This window comes from Mustela erminea, chromosome 1 (genome assembly GCF_009829155.1).
Source record: "Mustela erminea isolate mMusErm1 chromosome 1, mMusErm1.Pri, whole genome shotgun sequence".
Lineage (NCBI taxonomy): Eukaryota > Metazoa > Chordata > Mammalia > Carnivora > Mustelidae > Mustela > Mustela erminea.
In genome coordinates, this window is record NC_045614.1 from 219,276,142 (window position 1) to 219,294,521 (window position 18,380).

An 18,380-nucleotide genomic window follows, 5' to 3' on the forward strand; every position below is an offset into this window, starting at 1 on the left:
TTGGATTAAAATTATAATTTTGCTAGGTGTCTTCTATTTGTTCCATCTGTTTTTCTTTTTACTCTTTTTCTACTTTCTCTTGCTTAATTGAGCACTTTTTAAAAAATATTTTATTTATTTATTTGACAGAAAGTGGGAACACAAGCAGGAGTTGTGGTAGAGGGAGAATGAGAAGCAGGCTCCCTGCTGAGCAGAGAGCCCGATGCAGGGGCTCAATCCCAGGACCCTGGGATCATGACCTGAGCCAAAGTCAGACACTTAACCAACTTAGCCACCCAGGTGCTCCAGGTGAGCACTTTTTAAAATCATTTTGTTTTATGTTTTCTTGATTTATTGCTTATGCCACTTGAAATTATTTTAGTGTTTGCCCTAGAGTTTACAATATAAATTTTAAGTTACTTAAATTACTCCGAGTAATTTAATTCCCTTCAGGTAGCATTAGACTACCTCATATGTAGTGTCGGGAGCTCACAGCAATGTGCTTCCAGTCCTTGCCTACCATCCTTCATGACTTTATCGTACTTGTCATTTCCATGTATGCCATGAGCACAGTACGTGGCCACCGTATTTCCTGTAGATAGCAGGTATCTTTTATACCAATTAAAAACAAAGAGAGAAAGAGATTTATCTTATCTCTGTTTCTTCCATTTCTGGTGCGCTTCCTTTCGTCCTGAAGACCCAGTTGGGGGACTGATACCGTTCCTTCTGGTTGAGAAATGTCGGCTATCATTTCTTATACAATGTTTGCCAGCAATAAATTTCCACAGTTCTTGTTTGTCTGAGATAGTCTTTTATTATCCTTAAATTTTAACATATATTTTCAACACTTTTTGTTTATTTCAGGGCTCTGGTCATCCAGTTTACACAGTTTCTGAGGAGAATTGAACCACAATCCTTATCTCTGCTTCTCTGCATGTAATGTTTCCCTGTTTGTACTCTGGTTGCCTTAGAGACTCTTTCCATGTCTTTTCCCCCAGCAGCTTGAATATGTCATGCATATGGAATTTTTGTTTTGTTTTGTTTGCTTGTTTGTTTCACTTTTTTAAAGATTTTATTTATATATTTGACAGAGAGAGATCACAAGTAGGCGGGCGGGGGGGTGGAAGCAGGCTCCCCACTGAGCAGCGAGTCCGATGCGGGTCTCAATCCCAGGACCCTGAGATGATGACCCGAACTGAAGGCAGAGACAATCCACTGAGGCGACCAGGCGCCCCTTACTTTCTTTTTTGAGCACTTATCTTGATGCATGTTTTCTGAGCTTTGATCTATGGTTTAGTGCCTGTCACTAATCTTGGAAAAATTTCAGCTATCTTCCTTCAAAGAGTTCTGCTCCTGAAGGCACAGCTCTGTCTTCTGTGCCCGGTCCTCTCCTTGTGTCTCCATGCAGAGGCTTCTGCAGCGCTGCTTTCAGAGTCCCGGCCCTCTCCGCAGCTGAGCTGAGCTCACCGACGAGCCTATCTACCCGCTCTTCGCCTTCCGCTGGCCTTCCCGCGTTTGGCTCTCCTGTTCCATTCTTTGCGATGCCTCTTTTCAAGGCCGTGTATTATTTTAAGCAAAGAATCAAAACAACCTACGTCTCACAAACGGTGGGACCACCGAGTACGCTGTGTCCCTACCATGGAATAATGGAGCCATCACTAAAATGCACGCACGTATACAGACACGAGAAAAGCTGCAACACGCGTGGCGTTAACAAAGCAAGCGTTCGGACCGTGAGTGTCATCTCCTGTGTGTTTGAAGATTTCATAAAACAACTTTTTACATGTCTACATTTCTAGAGAAACATGCGTCTGGAAAATGCATTTAAAATAGCCAGCAGCAGGCCCCAGTGGCCTAATGGATAAGGCACTGGCCTCCTAAAATAGCCAGAAGCGTAATAACAAGGACGTGTTGTCAGGAGACGGAGGTGAAGAGGCAGGTCAAGCAGGACTTGAGCCTTGTCCATAGTGTTGGGGATTTTTAACCCGAGTTACAGCACATGTTTGTTTTTTATGTTCAAATGGCTCGCATTTTGGGGTGAGGGGAGCGGGGCGGTGCGCACCGGCGACTCAAACGTGGGGGCGGGAAAAGGAAGGTGGAGGCCGTCAGGGGTGTAGACCGGCCGCGCCCTGAGGGTTTTCACCGGGGTTCCTGGCGAGGAACACCTCGAAACGCCTGCCCCAGCTCTCACGTGTCTGCCTCCGCTCCTCCCCGGCTTCCTTCTGCTCAGGTGGGGCAAAGCGAAGGGGCTGTCCTCCGGGCCCGAACTCTCCGGAGCGAAGGGGGAAGGGCACAAGCAAACACCCGAAACAACGGCCAGGGAAGGAGAAGCAGCTTCGGCGGGGATGGCGGCTCCACGGAAAGGTGGGGCCGGGCGGCGTGCCGGGGTTCCCAGGCTGCTGGTCTGGGTGGACCTGAGCACGATGCAGCGCAGATGGGAGGGGAGGCGCGGAAGGCCAAGGGCAGAGCCCGTCGTCGGGTGCTCTGGACGCGGGGCCAGAAGGGCGTCAGCCCTGCTCTTGGGGCCTGTGCGGGTGACCCGAGGCCGAAAACACAGCTTGGGGGTTTCGCCCCAAGTGGTCATCCTGGCTCATCGCAGGGGACGGCAGAAGTGGCCTGAGGGGGCTTTGCATGGCCGTCTGTGTCCGGTCACCGAGGAAGGAGAGGCCGTGTTGTTTGTCGTGGGAGGCAGCCAGGCCGGCAGGAAGCGGGAATCACCTGGACTCCTTCCTTCTGGCACCTGCAGGATACGAAGCGTGGGGTGTTCCCCTTCGTCCTGGGGCACCCGGTGCCGTCTCTACGGGGAGGAGGCGGTCCAGAGCTAGAATGTTCCAGGTTGACAGACGATGCACTGGAGAGTTCAGGGACCCTCCCTTCCCCTCTGATGACTCAACGTGAGCTGAGACATTTCCTCGCACCAGTGAAATGAGGAAGTGGCCCCTCTACAATTAATATAAACGTTTATTGTTTGAGCCTTTGGCTATGTGGAGAGGAACAGAGAACAGCCAAGGGTCTCCTGTGATCCTGGCGCGGAGCCCATCGCCGCCGCCGGGCCGCTCCCTTCCTCAGGTCGCCTCAGAGGTCAGAGCAGCACACCCCGTGGGGTGTGGACAAGCGTGTGTGCGGGAGCCCTGATTCCCGTGCGTTTCGTCAGGGGCCATAAGGCTGTATTTGCTGGAGATCCGTCATTCCCTCGTCATTCCCAGGCTCTGCTGGGACAGATCCCCACGGACACCGGCTCCACCGCTGCCCGCCCGGCTGCCCGGGGAAGGCTGCAGACCGGCAGGTGCGAAAGGCAGTCGGGTCCCCTGGTCCCTCCCCTCAGCAGGTGCTTCCCTCGGTCGGGCCTCCCCCCAGGAGCAGCCCCCCTGGTGCGAGTGCCGGGTAGGGAGCTGCCCGTGTCGGCAGCGGGCACAGACCCACAAACACAAACCGGCACGGCCGTCTGACAAGGGCTGTGGCGCCAAGTGCCAGGCAGGGGAGCCATGGGTGCGGCGGAGACCGGCCTGTAGGGTCTCGGATGGGCCCCTGCCCTTGGCCTGCGTGACTGTGAGCGGCCCGGCCGGGTCTCAGATCCGGGGCGGACCCTGTGACTCGGGCCGGGGAGCTTCGGAGTGCGGCCTGGCCCTGAACTAGACATGTTTTCTGCTTTCCCCGCCTGCGCTGCCAACACACAGCTTCTTCCCTTCCTGAGCAAAAGTTAGTTTCTCTGCACGCAGCAAGTGCAGGCTGCCTCTGGAGGCAGGGAGAGGGGACTGGCTGCGGAGAGGCCCGACGTCCTGCTCTTTCCTGTCCCTGGCCTGCTCCGCTCCCCAGGCCCCAGAGCCTCCTCCCTGTCTGCACACACCCGCGGTCCGCGCCCCAGGACCGCCTGCCGCCCGTGGAGCAGGAAAGGACCCCGCGGCACAAGCACTGGGCCTGAGAGAGCCCACCGCAGGCTTCGAAAACCCCGCGTCAGTGCGAGACAAAACCCAGCAGACGGACAGAGCCAAACCCAGCACTGCGTGAGCGGACCTGGAGCCCGTTTCCAGCCGCGGCGGGGACTGTCGGCCACACACGGGGCAGGGGCTCCGCTGGGCACTGCTGACCCTCCTCACCTTTCCTGGGACGAGCGGGGGACCAGCACCGCCCTGTCATTTCTGTCATCGCTCCCTGGGGAAGGAGGAACAGGATGCCAACGACCCGCAGGGAACAGAGAGGGAGCCGGCGGCGCCCGGCGCTCAGCCCGTCCCACACGCTCTAAGCTCCAGCACGGCCCTCCCGCTCACCCCACAGACCAGCCGAGGGCCCGAGGGCCCCCCGGCGCACACATGGGGACGGTCCTCTCTCCCGGGCCTTTGCTCCGGACACCCCCACCCTCTGCCCCTCCGCTGCCCGCCCCCCAGGTCTCCCCTGCCCCGGGCACGTCTGTGGGGTGAGTTGATACGCGTTGGCCCTCCTGGGGGCTGAGCGCGGTTCCCACGGAATAGGGGTCTGCGTGGACGAGGCTGGAAACCCGCAGCACAGCGTTAGTGGGACGACACAGGGGCTTTTCTGTGAGCCTCTCGCTATTCTCCGTCTTTCCTACAGTGATCACCTCTGCTGGTGACCGAAGGAGAAGATGTGCTGCCACGGGAGCGGCAGAGCAATGACCTACGGTAACACAGGGAGGGGAAAAGAATGCGGAGCAGACGCGTTTACAGCAAGGAGCTGAGCCATCCTAAGTGTTTCAGAGCAGAAAGACTTCGTTTTGTGCTTCTTGCTGTTGGTAGCACTTTTCATTCCACAGGTGGTCCTCTGACGCGGGCATTCTGCCCCAAGCCTGCGAAGGTGGGCTCATCCCTGCCTCGGGGCCTCCAACCCAGGAGAGGAGACGGGAGGAGAGGTGAGAGGGGGCAGGGTTGGGGACGAGGGGGAAGGGGAGGGAGGGGGACCCCCGCCACAGGAGCAGGGCGGAGGCGTCAGCAGCGCCGCTGGTCCAGCCGCCCTCCCTAGAGCCCCAGATGGGCCTGAGGACCAGCAGCGGTCACACCTGTGGCGGCAGGTCTTCTGATCTGAAGATGTGGGAATGGGCAGGGCTGATCGCTCAGCATCGGGGACATTCAGAGCAACACCGCAGTGAGACCCCACCTCATGGCTGTCACAAGTCACAACGGCTACGACCAGCCCGTCGGAAACGACAGGTGCTGGCGAGGATGCGGAGAAAGGGGCGCCTCCTGCACGGCTGGCGGGAACGCAAGCTGGTGCCGCCGCTCTGGAAAACAGCACGGAGGGTCCTCGGGAAGTTGAGACTAGAGCTGTCCTACGACCCAGCCATCGCACTACTGGGTATTTACCCCAAAGATGAAGACAGAGTGATCTGAAGGGGTCCCTGCCCCCAGAGTTCACAGCAGTGACGCCCACAACAGCCGGACTGCGGGAAGAGCCCGGACGTCCGTCGGCAGATGCACGGACAGAGAAGACGGGGTTCGTCTACACGACGGAATGTGACTCGGCCATCAGAAAGGGAGACGTCCTGCCCTTGGCATCGGCGTGGATGGAACCGGAGGGGACTGTGCTCAGCGAAGTCAGTCCGTCAGAGAAAGACAATTCTACGATCTCACTCGTATGTGGGGTTTAAGAAACAAAGCAGATGGACACAGGGAAGGGAACCTCTCTGGTTAGAGAGGGAGAGACAAACCGTGAGAGACACTTAACTCCAGGAAACAAACTGAGGGTTGCTGCAAGGAATGGGGTGGGAGATGGGGAAACGGGGCGGGGGGCGGGCATTCAGGAGGGCACGTGATGGGACCATCCCTGGGTGTTGTGTGCAGCGGGACTCCCTGACCTCTGCCCCTGAGACTAACAATACCTTACATCTTAGCTAGTTGAATTTAAATAAATTTTTTTAGAAAAGAGTGAGCTGGGCTGGGTGGAAGCAGGACCAGCCTGTAGGCCAGGTGACCTGGGAGGGGGAGGTGCTGCCCTTCAGAGCCCGCCCTACAGCAGGGCTTCTGGCCCACAGACAGAAGGAAGGGTGGACAGGCAGACGGACAGATGGAGCGCGAGACACAGGAGGGGGTGCCACTGGGACCCAGACATGCTCCTGCCCACCACACTGAACACACATGAACACAGCACGCACACACACGCACACACACACGCACACACAGGCACCTGTGCAGACCCCTCCCCCGGCACCGCACCAGCGCCCAACAGACACAGACACACGCCGCGGGGGGGGGGGGACCCCAGTCCCCCCTCTGTCCTCACATGGACCAAAACATTGCCAAAACTCTGTGCTAATCATTTCTCATCCGCGTTGTTCTCTCATGTTTAAAGAAGTGGGTCACAATCCTCTATGGGATTTCTGTCCTTGCCATGGACCACCAGTGCCCTTTTCCACCCAACCTGGAGAGGACCCGGTGGGGACAGAGGAGGGTGCGTCAGAACCCTTAGCTCAAAACTCAGCCAAAGGCAATGGTGCTGGGGCCTCTGCTCTCTGCAAACGCGGAGAAGGCCAGGTACAGGGAAAAGGCAGTTTACTTTGGGAGGCTGGATGTGACAAGCTCTGGTTGAGTGCAGGCAACTTGGGGGACTGTGAGGGCGGGACCCCAAGGGCACAACTGCCAGCCTGCCAGGAGCCGGAGGCTTGCAGTCAGGCGGGGTTCTGGAGTTCTGGCCTGAGGAAGTGCCCGGAAGAGCAGACATAACCCCAGGAGGGGCCGGGGTAGGCTCTGGTGAGGGGCAGCTGCACCCCAGAGAGGAATGGGGCGCTCGTGGCCAATTCCTGGGGGCAGGAGTACACCCAGGCGAGCTAAGTGTCCTTCTCACTGCCCCCCCCCCCAGACCGCTCAGGGTCCTCTGTAAAGTGGGGGCAGGGCCCCACCGGGGTGGAAGGCGCACTGGGGCTCCGTGGGGAGTAGGGTCCATCCACCCGGAGCTGCCGCAGGAGGCCGGCAGCGGGGCTTGGGGGAACGCTACTGTCCTGAGCCCGCGCCTGTGGAGGCAGTGAGGCTGGGGGTCCGCCACGACGCGGCCACTGTGCCCACGACGCTGGGCAGGAGGAGCTCCGCGTCCTCCTCCTCATCCGCTGTCCTCCAGCAAGGAAGGTCTTTGTTCCAACCGCCCGCCAGCCGGACGCACTGAGTACCCTCGGACCCTGCGGGGTCTGGAGGCCGGGACCCCACGTGCGGCCTCGGGCGGAGGCGGACGCAGCTCCCTCGGGGGCGGGGGCGCGGGCGCGCGCCGGCCACGAGCGCAGGGGACAGAGGGCGGGAGCGGGGAGAAAGCGCCAGGACCCGGGGGAGCGGCGGGTCATCCGGCCCCGGGCTTGCGTCCCGTTCCGCGCCCCGTTTGCCCCCTCGTACTCCCCGCCGTCCACCACCGGGTCCAGCCCGGCGCCCGAGGCCCTGCACCCCGCGGGGTCGCGGCTCCTCCGCTGCGGGCCCGGCCGCCCCCGGCCGCCCCCGGCCGCCCCCGACCGGCCCCGGCCGGCCCCAGCCCCGCCCCGCCGGGTCTCCGCTCCTCCTCCGCGCGTCCCGAGGCCCCCGGACGCCCCTGGCTCCGCCCCGCTCGGTCCCCGCCTGGTCCCGGCCCGTTCCCTGCGCCCCGCCCCCACTCCCCGCCCCCGCGCCCCGCCCCGCCGCGGCCCGTCCCCGCGCCCCCGGCCCACCTCCCCGCCCCGCCCCGCCTCTGCCCGACCCGGCGGCCGAGCGCGCAGCATCCGCGGCGCTGACGGTCGGGCCCGCAGAGCATGGCGCCGAGGTGCGGGGCGAGCAGGGGCAGCGGGTCGCTCGGGCGGGCGGTGGACACGCGCGGCGCTCTAACCTGGGGTCTGGGGCCTGTCGCCCGCAGGTGGCCTTGGCTGCGGCCGCGGTCGCGGAGCCTCCTGGACGTGCTCGCCGCGCTGGTCCTGCTGCTCGGAGTGCGCGCGGCCTCCGCGGAGCCAGGTAAGACCCGGCGGGGACGCGACGCTTGGCTCGCCGCGCCGGCCCCCTGCCAGCGGCGCTGGGTGCGGGTGTCCGGCCCGTCCAGGCGGCGGCGGCCTTACGCCCGGCGCATCTCGGCTTCGGTCCCGGGAGGCTGCCCGGCTCTGCCCACGCGCGCAGGTGGCTGCGGGGGCCGAGCGGAGGGGGACGGGGTCGCGCTGAGGCCGTGTGTCCCGCGTGTCCCGCGCCGGCCATTCATTCTGAGGATGCGGGGGTTCGCGCCACCCCGGCGGGGTCGGAGACCGGACTGGGGCGAGGGGCAGCGGGGACCGTCCACTTCCTGAGCCCTTCGCTTCGTGACCAAACTTGGGCGACTCAGCTGGGAAGCTGGCGCGCTGGGCGGACCGCGCTGCGGGCGGAGGGCGGACGAGGGGCCGGGGCTGGGGCGGCGGCGGCGGCCGTTCCACGCGCAGGGGCTCCGGAGACGCGGGTCGTCAGCTGCCGGCCCGCAGGGCCTGTGTCCGCGTCACCGGGCTCGTCCCTCCCGGCGCCTGAATGGCCGAGTGGGTCGCGCCTCCGGGCCTGGGAGTGACCGCGCGGGCCCTGGCAGGTCCGTGCAGCGCGGAGCAACCTTGTTGCGTTTCCAACCTGTTGAGGCGAAACTCCCCGGGCTTCCCAGGGCCAGCCTTTGTGCGCCGCCGGGCCGCCAGGCCTGTGTCCCCGCGCCCGCCAGGGTGTCGGGTTGCGCGCGGTCCCCTTTGATGCGGCCGAGCGCCAGGCCGGCCGGGAACAATGCCCCGAAGCCCGCTGTTCAGCCGGCACCCGGGCTTTCCCCGCGTGGGTTGCCAACCATGCGCAGGGCCACCGTCCCAGCCGCCGCAACTTCCTGTGCCCGCTCCTGGGACCCCGGCCCCAAACACGCGGTGGGCCGGCTTGTCTTCCTAACTGGCCCCACAAAGGCCCCGGAGGAGGAGGAGGCCCTGGGGCCTGCCAGTCACGGAAGGGAGCCCCCACCCCAGGGGAGTCTCTGGTTTAGTCCCGGGTAGAGCGGCAGTGCTGTGCGGACATCTGTCCCCAACAGCCCTCTTCTCCAGGTTGGCCTGCTGTGGGAGAATGCGGACTGTGGTCACCGCAGCGTCACCACACCGGCCGGCCACGGCTGGCCAGGAAGGAGGGACAGGACTGGAGAGAAAGAAAGAACCGCTTGTTTCACTGTTTCTAGTAGGAGCATCCTCAGGCAGAGACAGCCCCGTAGACTTTTCTGGAAAGGGACTCCCTCATCACTACATCCGCGGGAAGCACCTGTTTGTTTCCCCTCCGTGTGAGTCAAGTCCAGGGGCGCTTGGGGAACACGTTTGTCTCTACACCTTGTCGTGTTCCCTGGGCTCTTACCCACCTCCCAGGCCACTTGGGGCCGTGGGTCCTGGCTTGAGGGGCTGTCCCTGCAGCTGCGGGGGTGGGGGGCGCGGCGAGGCCCGCAGGGACCAGGCCAGGGCTGCACGTGTTGGAGTTTGTAAGCCCGGCGCCTCCTCCCTCCTCTGACCCTGGAGCGCCCAGCCGCCCCCCTGCCCTTTATGAAACTTTGTAATCAAAGGGGAGGAAATCAGGGTTGATGGCTTTTAGCCACAGAGTGGAAACAATATGATGTTATGTCCGTAAGCTTTGGTGAGATGTAATCTTGAGATCTGAGGGGAGGGTGTTGGACTTAAGGTGGACTTCTGGGGGGGCCGGCAGTGCTGGTGGGAAAAACCGTGTGTGCTCAGTGTCCCCAGCACTCCTGGGGCTGTGCTGGGGTGGCCCAGGTCTAGGGTCCTCTGGGAAGGAAACCGCCCGGTGGAATGCCGGTTTCTTTGCATCCTGGAGGTTAATGCAGGAAGCGGGCTCAGCGGGGAGCATGGGACTAAGTCCTCTTGAAATGGGATAACACTTGCCCCGTCTAGGTGTTACCAGAGAAGACTTAGTGTGTGTGAAATCCTAACTTAGTAGAGGCTCAATTTTTTCTAGAAACCCTTAGACATCATCCTTGGGAATTAAAGGTTTGAGGCCCAGTTTGTTGATTTGCACATTTTTGGGAACAAAAATGATGCATTTTTCCATATCTCTGTCTGTGTTGCACCTGACCCCTCCCCTGCAAAAAAGAAGAATGTCTTTTGCTGTTTCGTCTAAGGATTGCTCATGTGGGTCTGATGGTCATAAATGAGCTGGTGCCTTCACCCCCCCCACCCCCCGTAACTAGGTGCCTGGGGGGTCTACGGGCCGAGGCTGTCTGTGACCTCGGAGACTCAGTGCTGCCAGCAGACCCGCTGTCTTGGTAGACGTGTGTGGGTTCTAGTAGGTGTATCCCCCGGGTCTAGTAGGTGTATCACCAGGGTCTGATGTGGCTGCGCACGCCCGCGGCATCTGCGAGCAGTGGGTCAGATCGGGGCTGGGGCACAAGGATAGAGTCTGGAGGGCATTTGCAGGGAGCCCCAGACCCTGGTGCCCATCCAAGCCATCTTGTATCTGGCCTTGGCAGACCCCTGCCCTCGGCCCAGGGCTCCCACCCTTCTCATTGCTAGGACTCCCGCAGGAAGCTCGGGGTCCCTGGGTGGGCCTCCGGGGGCCTGGTTTGAACAAACAAAGCACAGATCCTGGGGCCCCCATGTCTGTGGGGGTCTGTCATCCGGGGCATGGCTCCCTGGTCGCATGGGACCAAAGCAGATGGCAAGCACTCCTCCGAGGCGGCCTGGTTCTAGGGCCTGGTTCTCGGTGAAGCTGTGGCCCGGCTTCAGGGCCGCCGTCAGGGTTCGGGTACAGGACTTCATAAGATAGTTTTGAATTTCAGCAAAACTCGTTTTTCAGGGTACTCCTGTTTTCCTTCAGAAGCGGGAGGAGAGGGAAAGTGCTACGGGGCGAAACCTAGAAAGAGCGACACTGACCCCATCCAGAGGGCCCTGCCCCCACCCTCACTGCATCTCCCCGACACGCGCGTGCAATGCTTACACGTCTGTGCACGCACACACAAACGCACGCACATGCACACACTCAGCACACGCACGGGTCTGTGCACACACGCACACACAGGCCAGCACACTCACAGGCGTGCGCACACGTCCACGCGCTCTCCACCAGCAGGACTTAGTTCCATTCATCCAAATTGTTGCAAAGGCTTGGCTCTCTGGGCCTTTAGGAGAGGGGGCGGGGCTCCGGGTGGGGAAGGTAGGGCCCACCCCCTGCCCCGTGTGGGCGGTGAGGCCACCTTAGAACAGGCCCCGGACCCCTCGGGGCGTCCAGGCTGGGAGGGAAGCTGCAGAGGGAGGGTCTCCTCCAGCCTCGCCCAGGGCTGGGGAGGCCTACCTGCTTCTGTTCCACGAGCGGCAGTCCACCCGCCCCCCAGAAGGGGGTCCATTAGATGCCGCATGCTGCCGATCGTGCGCGTCAGGGCACATGGCCATGGACATGCATTGGAGACCCTTGTCCCCTACCCCTCAGGCTCCTTCCAGGGGAGGCCGAGGCTCCCTAAAACCTCCTCGCTGAGAATGTGCCAAACAGGGCAAAGCCCGTCTTCTGATACGACGTCCAGTCAGCCTCGTCCCGTCTCATGGCCCAAGGCCTGCTGGGAAGGGCCGGGCCGCCAAGGGGTGGTCTCCAGGGTTGGGGGGGGTGCTGACTTCCTGCCGGCCAGCTCAGGGGTCAGAGGAGGGTGTGGGGGGGGCGAGCAGGTCTCGCTGATGAGCAGCTGGCGGGCCCAGCTCTGGCTGCGGGGCTCCAGCTGCGGGGCTGGCCGTTGCTCATGCACGTGTCCTTCTGCCGATCTGGCCCAGGTGTGGTTCCCCCGTGCCATTGGGGGCCTGTCACAGGTGTTGCACTCTGCTGTCCCTCTCCTGAGGCTCTGGGAGGCTGTTCCCTGGGGGGTGATCTGCCTGTGCCTGGGGTGGGGGGGCGCCCCACTCCAGAGAGCACAGCCGGCCAGCCTAGTGCCCGCCATCCACGCTTCAGCCTCAGCCGGACAGGTGGTCGTCCCGGGACCCGACGTGTGTAACTCCCAGACCCCTGACGCTGTTTTGGAGGAGGAGGGTCCAGTACTGGGAGAATTAAAACGAGTGTTTGCTGTGCCTGTAAGAGTCTCACGTTTGGTACAGGTTGACAGTAAGAGGGCAGAACGATGAGAACCGTGTGCTCTGGGCCCCGCAGCGCAGTGGCCTGGCTTCTCGGATGCACGGCCTCCCCTCCTGGGGGTTCAGGGTCTTGAACCAGGCCCCCGCCAGGTGTCGGGTGCCCTCCCCCTGCTCTGAGCCTCACCTCGCCGCCGTGGCCCCTCCCTCCCTGCTGGCAGGCGGCACCGTCCTCCTGGGGCGCTGTGAGCAGTAGGTGTCGTAGGTATTGCAAACGTCTCGGCCACACGCCACATGTGACACCCGTCGTGGTCCTGCCCCGTGTCTGCCAGGCCTGCGGCTTCATGGCCGGCTGGACGACCAGCTAATCGTGTTTTGGGTTGGTGGTCGGAGCCACGGCAGGCGGGCTGTCAGAAGGTGCTTCTGTCGCAGTGCGCAGAGCCAGGTGGAACTCAGAGGCTGCCCGGCCGGGGTGTGCCGCGCCCGCCGTGCCTGCAGGAGCGCCCCCCGCCTCCCCGGCTCCTGGGGCGCAGACAAGCCCGAGCACGGCCTTTCCGGCTGTCTGTAGCTCGAGCCCGAGAGGGCCTGTTTGCACACACGTCCCTCTTTAGGGTTTCACGCCGGCGGATGGTGTCCCCCGAGGCTGATCCCCGCATGAAGCCGGCAGTGGCTCCCAGTGCTGAGCTGCGTGGTGGCCGGGCCCTGGGCCACGCCTGGTTTCTGGAGGGCCACACAGCCTGCGGGCCCTGCGGGGCTTTGCAGGGCGTTTCCTGGGCGAGGACGTCAGGCCAGAGCCCAAGGCTCAGGAGTGCTGGCCCGAGGATGGGAGGGAGCGAGCGAGCGCCCTGGAGCTTGGTGGCCTCCGGGGCGGGCGGGACTGGAGCTGCCGCCACCTCGCGCTGTTTGTAATTATTCAGGCCTTCGCTGGATTCTAGTCTGAAGAACCTGGTTTTACATTTCACTGCTCCTTCGAGGAGAGTCGAAATGAGTCACAATCCGCCGTCGTCTGTTCTGCCGGCCTTCGACCGCTGCGTGTCCTCCGTCCGCAGGAGCTCCCACGGCTGTTCGCGGGCCATGCGGGCGGCGCCGCTCTGTTCTGGGGGGTCGTGGGCTGGCGTGAAGGCCGTGCCGGGAGGGCGCGGCTCTGCAGCGGGTTCGCCGGCTCTTGGCGCCCACCTGTGCAACGCGGATGTCCCGGTCCCGGCAACGTGACGGGCTGGTGGAGCCGTCCGCTCAGAGCTGAAGGCTGGGCGCCCCTGTGCACGGGCCGGAGGCCAGACATCCTAATCCTCCAGGATGAGCGGAGACCTTTCCTCCACATTTCCCGTTAGACAGTCGGCAGCCTCATCTTGGAAGGAATCACAGATTCAGTGCCTGATGGAGAGTGTGGTCCCCAGCCTGTGCTGTCGGGAGGCTGGCGGGGTTGGGCGGGGGCATGCGGGGAGGGGGGTAGCGCCCCCACCCTCCCTGGGCGGGCTGTGTGGCAGAGACCTAACCCACCCGGTGGGCTTGCGGGAGGAAAGAGGCCGAGGTGGGCCCCTTGTCCTGCGCCTGGCGCCGGTGTTTGGGCCGTTTACCGGCTGGGGACGGGGGTGCTGAGAGCAGACAGCGGGCTGGTGTTGGTCCGGACCTCAGAAAGCGTACGTTCGATCCTGGCTGGTGCAGTGCTGGGAGGCTGAGGGTGCCGAGACCCCGCTGGTCACTCTGCTGGGTCCCTCCGGGGGCCTGGGGTCAGGGGACGACGGGCGGCCTCAGGATCTGTGCACGGTCTAGCCCAAGCTGCCTGGGCCACGTGCCATCACTTTCAAAGTCTGCTAATGTGACAAACGGGAGAAAAAGTCCTTTCAGTGTTCTTTCTACTTAGTGAGTTTTCAGTCGCCGGCAATGCCAGAGCCCGGACAGGCCGATCGCTTCCCCTGCTTCCAGGATCTGTGCTGGGCCGTGCGTTGCGCTCCTGTGCGGGTAGCCGTCCCGCGGGCGCTGCTGTTGCTCCCGGCGGAGCTGTTTCTCCTCCGGTCTGTGGCCGGTTCCCTGAGCTGGACCCAAGCGCCGGGCCCGCGCTGCAGAACAGGAGCTCGTGAGGCTTGCGTGGCTGAGCAGGGCTCAGGGGGGACACGGCTTCGTGGTGGCTGCTGACCTTCACTCCGCCTTCGTGGCTGTGGGCAGTGGACGGTCCTTGGACAGAAGCGTTGCGGCCACCTGGTGGGGGACTGCTGCTGCTGACCGGAGGCCAGGCTGTCCACTCTGCCCAGGTGGATGGCTGAGGGCCCAGGCCCCAAGTGTGATTCCAGAGCTGCCACCAAGCGCTGTGTGACGTCGGGTGGGGGCCTCGCCCTGTCTGAGCCTGTGTGTGTGAGCTGTGGGATGGGGCGGACAGGGGGGCTCTGGGGTTTAACAGGACGCCCTTCAGGGAGTGCACAGCACACGTGGGCTTTCTGGGATGGGTCCTGATCACGCCTCGCTGAGCTCTGGGGACCGTCTTGGGCTGGGCAGGGCCAGGGAGGGGGCGGGGGGAACACTAGGAGCAGGAAATGGGGTCTGCGTTTGCGTTTCTTCCTTGGCGCTGGGCTGTGCCTGCTCGAGTGATGGTTTCTATCAGACGAAGCCGCCCCCTCACCGCCCGCACCCCAGAGTCCTGGGGGGCGGTTCTCACCCCCTCCCGCCCGGCCACGCCCACCCACATGTCCCTTTGGAGGGATCAGGGCCATGGACCTGCCTCCGCTTGCTGGATCTTGTTACTAGGCTGCCGTGTTTTAAAAAAATGCTCCCGCTCAGACAGTCTCTTGTTCTGTGCGAGCCGCGAGCCAGCCAGGAGCTTCCTGGACGCAGGCCCGTCCGTGCTTGTAAACCTGGCCCGCGCCGGTGTCAGGCCGTCTGGGAGGCCTCGGAGAACTGGGGCCCTGCCTGTCATCTGTCATCTCAGCCTGTGTTCACCTCCCGGGCCCTCACCCCTGCCCTGGGTCCTGAGAAGGGGAAGTCCCCTCCAGCCCCAGGGGCCCCTGACGCTGCCCTGCAGGCCAGTCACACACCTGCCCCTCCCCTGCAGTCTCCTGGGAAGCCCTCCAGGGCAGGACCGCAGGCCGGCAGGCGCCCTTGGAGCCCTGGAGGACCGGTGATTTCAGCTGAGCGGTTCCCCCCACCCTGAGCAAGTCTGCCCCTGGGGCTGAACCGCTTGCAGCCTCTCGCCCCTGGGAGGAGGGGGCCCTTCTGTCATCAGACGCCCTCCGGGGCCCCCGGCCTCCCTTCCCCGCGGGCAGGTCCTGGCCGTTGCTGGGCTCCCTTCTCCGACCTCGAGGCTGACCCCGTCACACTGTGGGGTCACTGTGTGCCCGCTGCTTGTCTTGGGCAGGGAGGGGCACCCACCTCGGGGCGTTTTCTGGCTAAAGGCCCTGCACCCGCAGGGCTGGCTCCGAATCTGCCTTGCTCCTCGTTCCTAGCCTTTTATTGTGAGAAGAATGGAGAATGGCCCGGGGCGTTTGGACCCAGAAAGGAAAACACACCCATCCCGACACCACCTTTCTTGTCATTAGGGGTAAATCCGGCATTTTAAACAGACCAGAGTGCGCTCCCTGCACCCCGGCTGCAGGCCTGGCCCCTGTGGACAGCCCCTCGCTCTGGGTGCGGAGGCCCGTGTCACCGTCCCGAAGCCAGCTGCGGCCGCCTGTGAGAGGGCCGATGCCCGCCGGCATTCCGGATACCTGACGTCCCCACCCTGGACACCAATCCCTCGTAACCTCTGTGATCCGCTGAGGGACAGCACCAGAGACATCCCGTCCCCGTCCACAGGCCCTGTGGGTGCTGCCTGACATGGTGGGGGTCCTGGAGCCAGGGGCTGCGTCTGGGCTCCGCGTGCGACCCTGGCATCCGAACTAGGGTGGGGGAGGCGGGAGGGCAGGGTCAGGGACCAGGGAGACGCCGTCGGGGGGAGTGAGGCCGCTGGCCCCGCGGGGGCGGGGGGCGGGGGTACAGGTGCGTCGTGAGGCTGGACGCGGCAGGAAGTCGATTCTCCTCTGGAGCCTCCGGACAGGACCCGTCTCGCGGACATGGGGGTTTGGGACTTCTGAGCCTAGAACTGTAGGAAAATAAACGTGGGCTGTTCTAAGTCATGGCCTCGTGGTCATTGGTCACAACTGCCGCAGGACACTGCCCAGACCATGGCTCCGCCACGGGAAGGGGTAGGACCGTGGGGCCTGCTCTTCTCAGGCGCAGAGTGCTAGTCGGGGTGAGAGCCGGTCCCCCTTGTGCAGGGCCCCCGGGACGCGCTTCCTGCCCCTCAGGCCCCTGGCGGCCAGCTCCCCTATCCTCACACGGACACCCTGGGTGCCGGCTCCCCACAGAGACGCCCGCAAAAGGTCTGTCCTAGCGGCTTTCAGAGCTCAGCGGACGTTCCCGTCCCAGCAGAACCACCCCCAGGTGCCCTGGACAGCAGCCAGGGGCTCGGACACACCCAGAAACGACTGAGCAGGGGCCTTCGGGGACGCAGGGGCGTGGAGGGGTGGGAAGCTTGATGGGGGGGCCCCGTCTCTCTCCACCCCAGCCTCCCGTGGAAAGAAGGCTGACGCGACGTGTGCTGAGCGGTCTGCGTCCGCAGCCGTCTGGACGCTGTCGTGGCAGTGCCGGGACCTGGTGGGGGTGTGAGTGGAGACCGGTTTGCTCGCCGCCGGGGTCACGGCGGCCACACCCCTGCACGATGCTTTTGCTTGCTTCCGTGTGCTGGGGGGCTGCAGACCGCGCTTCCGCGCAGTGGCCCTTTCTGGGACCTCACATGTGGAGCAGCCCAGGTAGGGCGAGGGGCTCTCCCGGCCTGGCTCTGTGTCCTGCGGGCAGTGCCCTGGGCTGCCCCCTGCCGGGGAGGGGCCTCCTCGGGTCTCTGTGCAGACCTCCCCGGGTCGAGGTGTGGGGGATGGCGTTGCCTCATACGGTGGGAAGCCAGGGCCCCCAGGCCAGGCAGACCCTCCTCTGTGGTCTGGTCCCAGCCTAGGCCCTGTGCCCCACGGTCTAAGTCCTAGTGAAATTGGTTTTTGAGCCCTAACTTGTTAGCAAACAGTGACCACAGACTGACGGGAAGTCGGCTGCCTCGTCTCCCCCTCGGACTCCGCCCCAGTCGACGGCGCGGGCCTCTGCTCACACGTCCGAGAGGTAGATTTACTCAGTTTGTGAGTTTCGAGTGTCTGGAAGCGTCTCATCTGACGTTTGCCCTTGTCTTGGTGACCCATGTTCTGGTTCCCCGAGGCGCCTTCCGGGGGAGCCCCACGGGCGGTCGGGGCCGTGTGTGCGGGGTCACTCAGTGGCGGTGCTGAGACTCCGCTGGCTGCACCCGCCCCGAGATGGGGTCCTTGGGAGACCCTCCCACCCCAACAGCTGCAAGCGGCTCCCTTTCCATAAACTAGATCATCCGACATCCGTGACTTCCTCCCGCCTCCATGGCCCGTCGCCGCCCGAGCCGTGTCTGTGCTGTGCTGTGAGCTCCCCTCTGTGAGCCGGGGCCTCGGGTCCCAGGGTTTCCCCCCGCAGCTCCCTGCTCTGTGTGCCTGCCTGTCCTCGCGTCCCCTTGGGGACAGCAAGGCTCCGGGACCCTCCAGAGGCATCCAAGTGTCTGCAGGATGCTCCTACTGTCCCCCATGGCTTCTAGCAGGTCTGCCGCCGTGCACCTGCGGGCTTCACTGACCGACTCTTATCGGAGCTGCGGCGTGTCATCTCTGTCCCACAGGGCAGGTGAGGCTGTGCCCCCCACGGGCCGCGTCGCTCCCGGGGACCAGGACAGGAGAATTCTCGGCAGGAGAACAGATGGTGGCTGAGCCACGGCCTCTTTCGCCGACCGCATGTGTCCCGACAGCTCGACAGCTCCGTCCCTGTCCACAGCCATGCAGCTCCCCCCGGTCCGGGAACAGGCCGCGGAGGGCCCTCGTGCTGTAGGAACGTCCCCACAAGGCGCCGGGACGGCTCCCTCCTCGCTTCCTGGCCAGCTGGGACGCCGGGCGATCTGGGGCGCGAGCGCCTCTGGGAAGGAGGGGAGAGTCGGTACCGCACGCCCGCGTTCCTTCCCCCGCGAGTATCCCAGCAACAGGGTTAGGGCTGGCGGCCGTGGCATTCCCCAGGGCCCACTCCCGCGCCCTCTGGAACCTTCTGGGCCCAGCGCCGGGGAACGGCATGGGGGCCGTGTGGAGAAGGCCAGCTGCCCTCACTCTGGCCACCAGGAGACAGTGGTGCAGGACTTGGGGGGAGAAGGGACCACGGCTCCCGGGAACCAGGGAGCCACAGTTTCAGCTGGAAGCTGGGTGTGGGCGTGTGCCCGGCTGGCTCTCATGGTCTGGTTCCTGCCCTGCCCCGTGCATGGTCCGGCCTTTCTCCTGGGTGATGGCTTATCCCTGCTTCTCCCACACGGCGCCCACTCCGCGAGACGGGCCCTCAGGGTGAT

At 63.6% G+C, this 18,380-nt stretch overlaps 1 protein-coding gene across 1 annotated transcript in view; it reads left to right on the top strand.

Annotated features, from left to right (window-relative positions):
- Positions 1–7,595: 7,595 nt before the first annotated feature.
- The window catches only part of COL18A1 (collagen type XVIII alpha 1 chain), an 82,083-nt gene continuing 71,298 nt past the window's right edge, over positions 7,596–18,380 (top strand). Inside the window, exons 1-2 of the mRNA XM_032357363.1 lie at positions 7,596–7,704; positions 7,795–7,889. Of these exons, the coding sequence (XP_032213254.1) occupies positions 7,694–7,704; positions 7,795–7,889 (106 nt within the window). The 5' untranslated portion in view covers positions 7,596–7,693. The remainder of the gene's footprint in view (positions 7,705–7,794; positions 7,890–18,380) is intronic.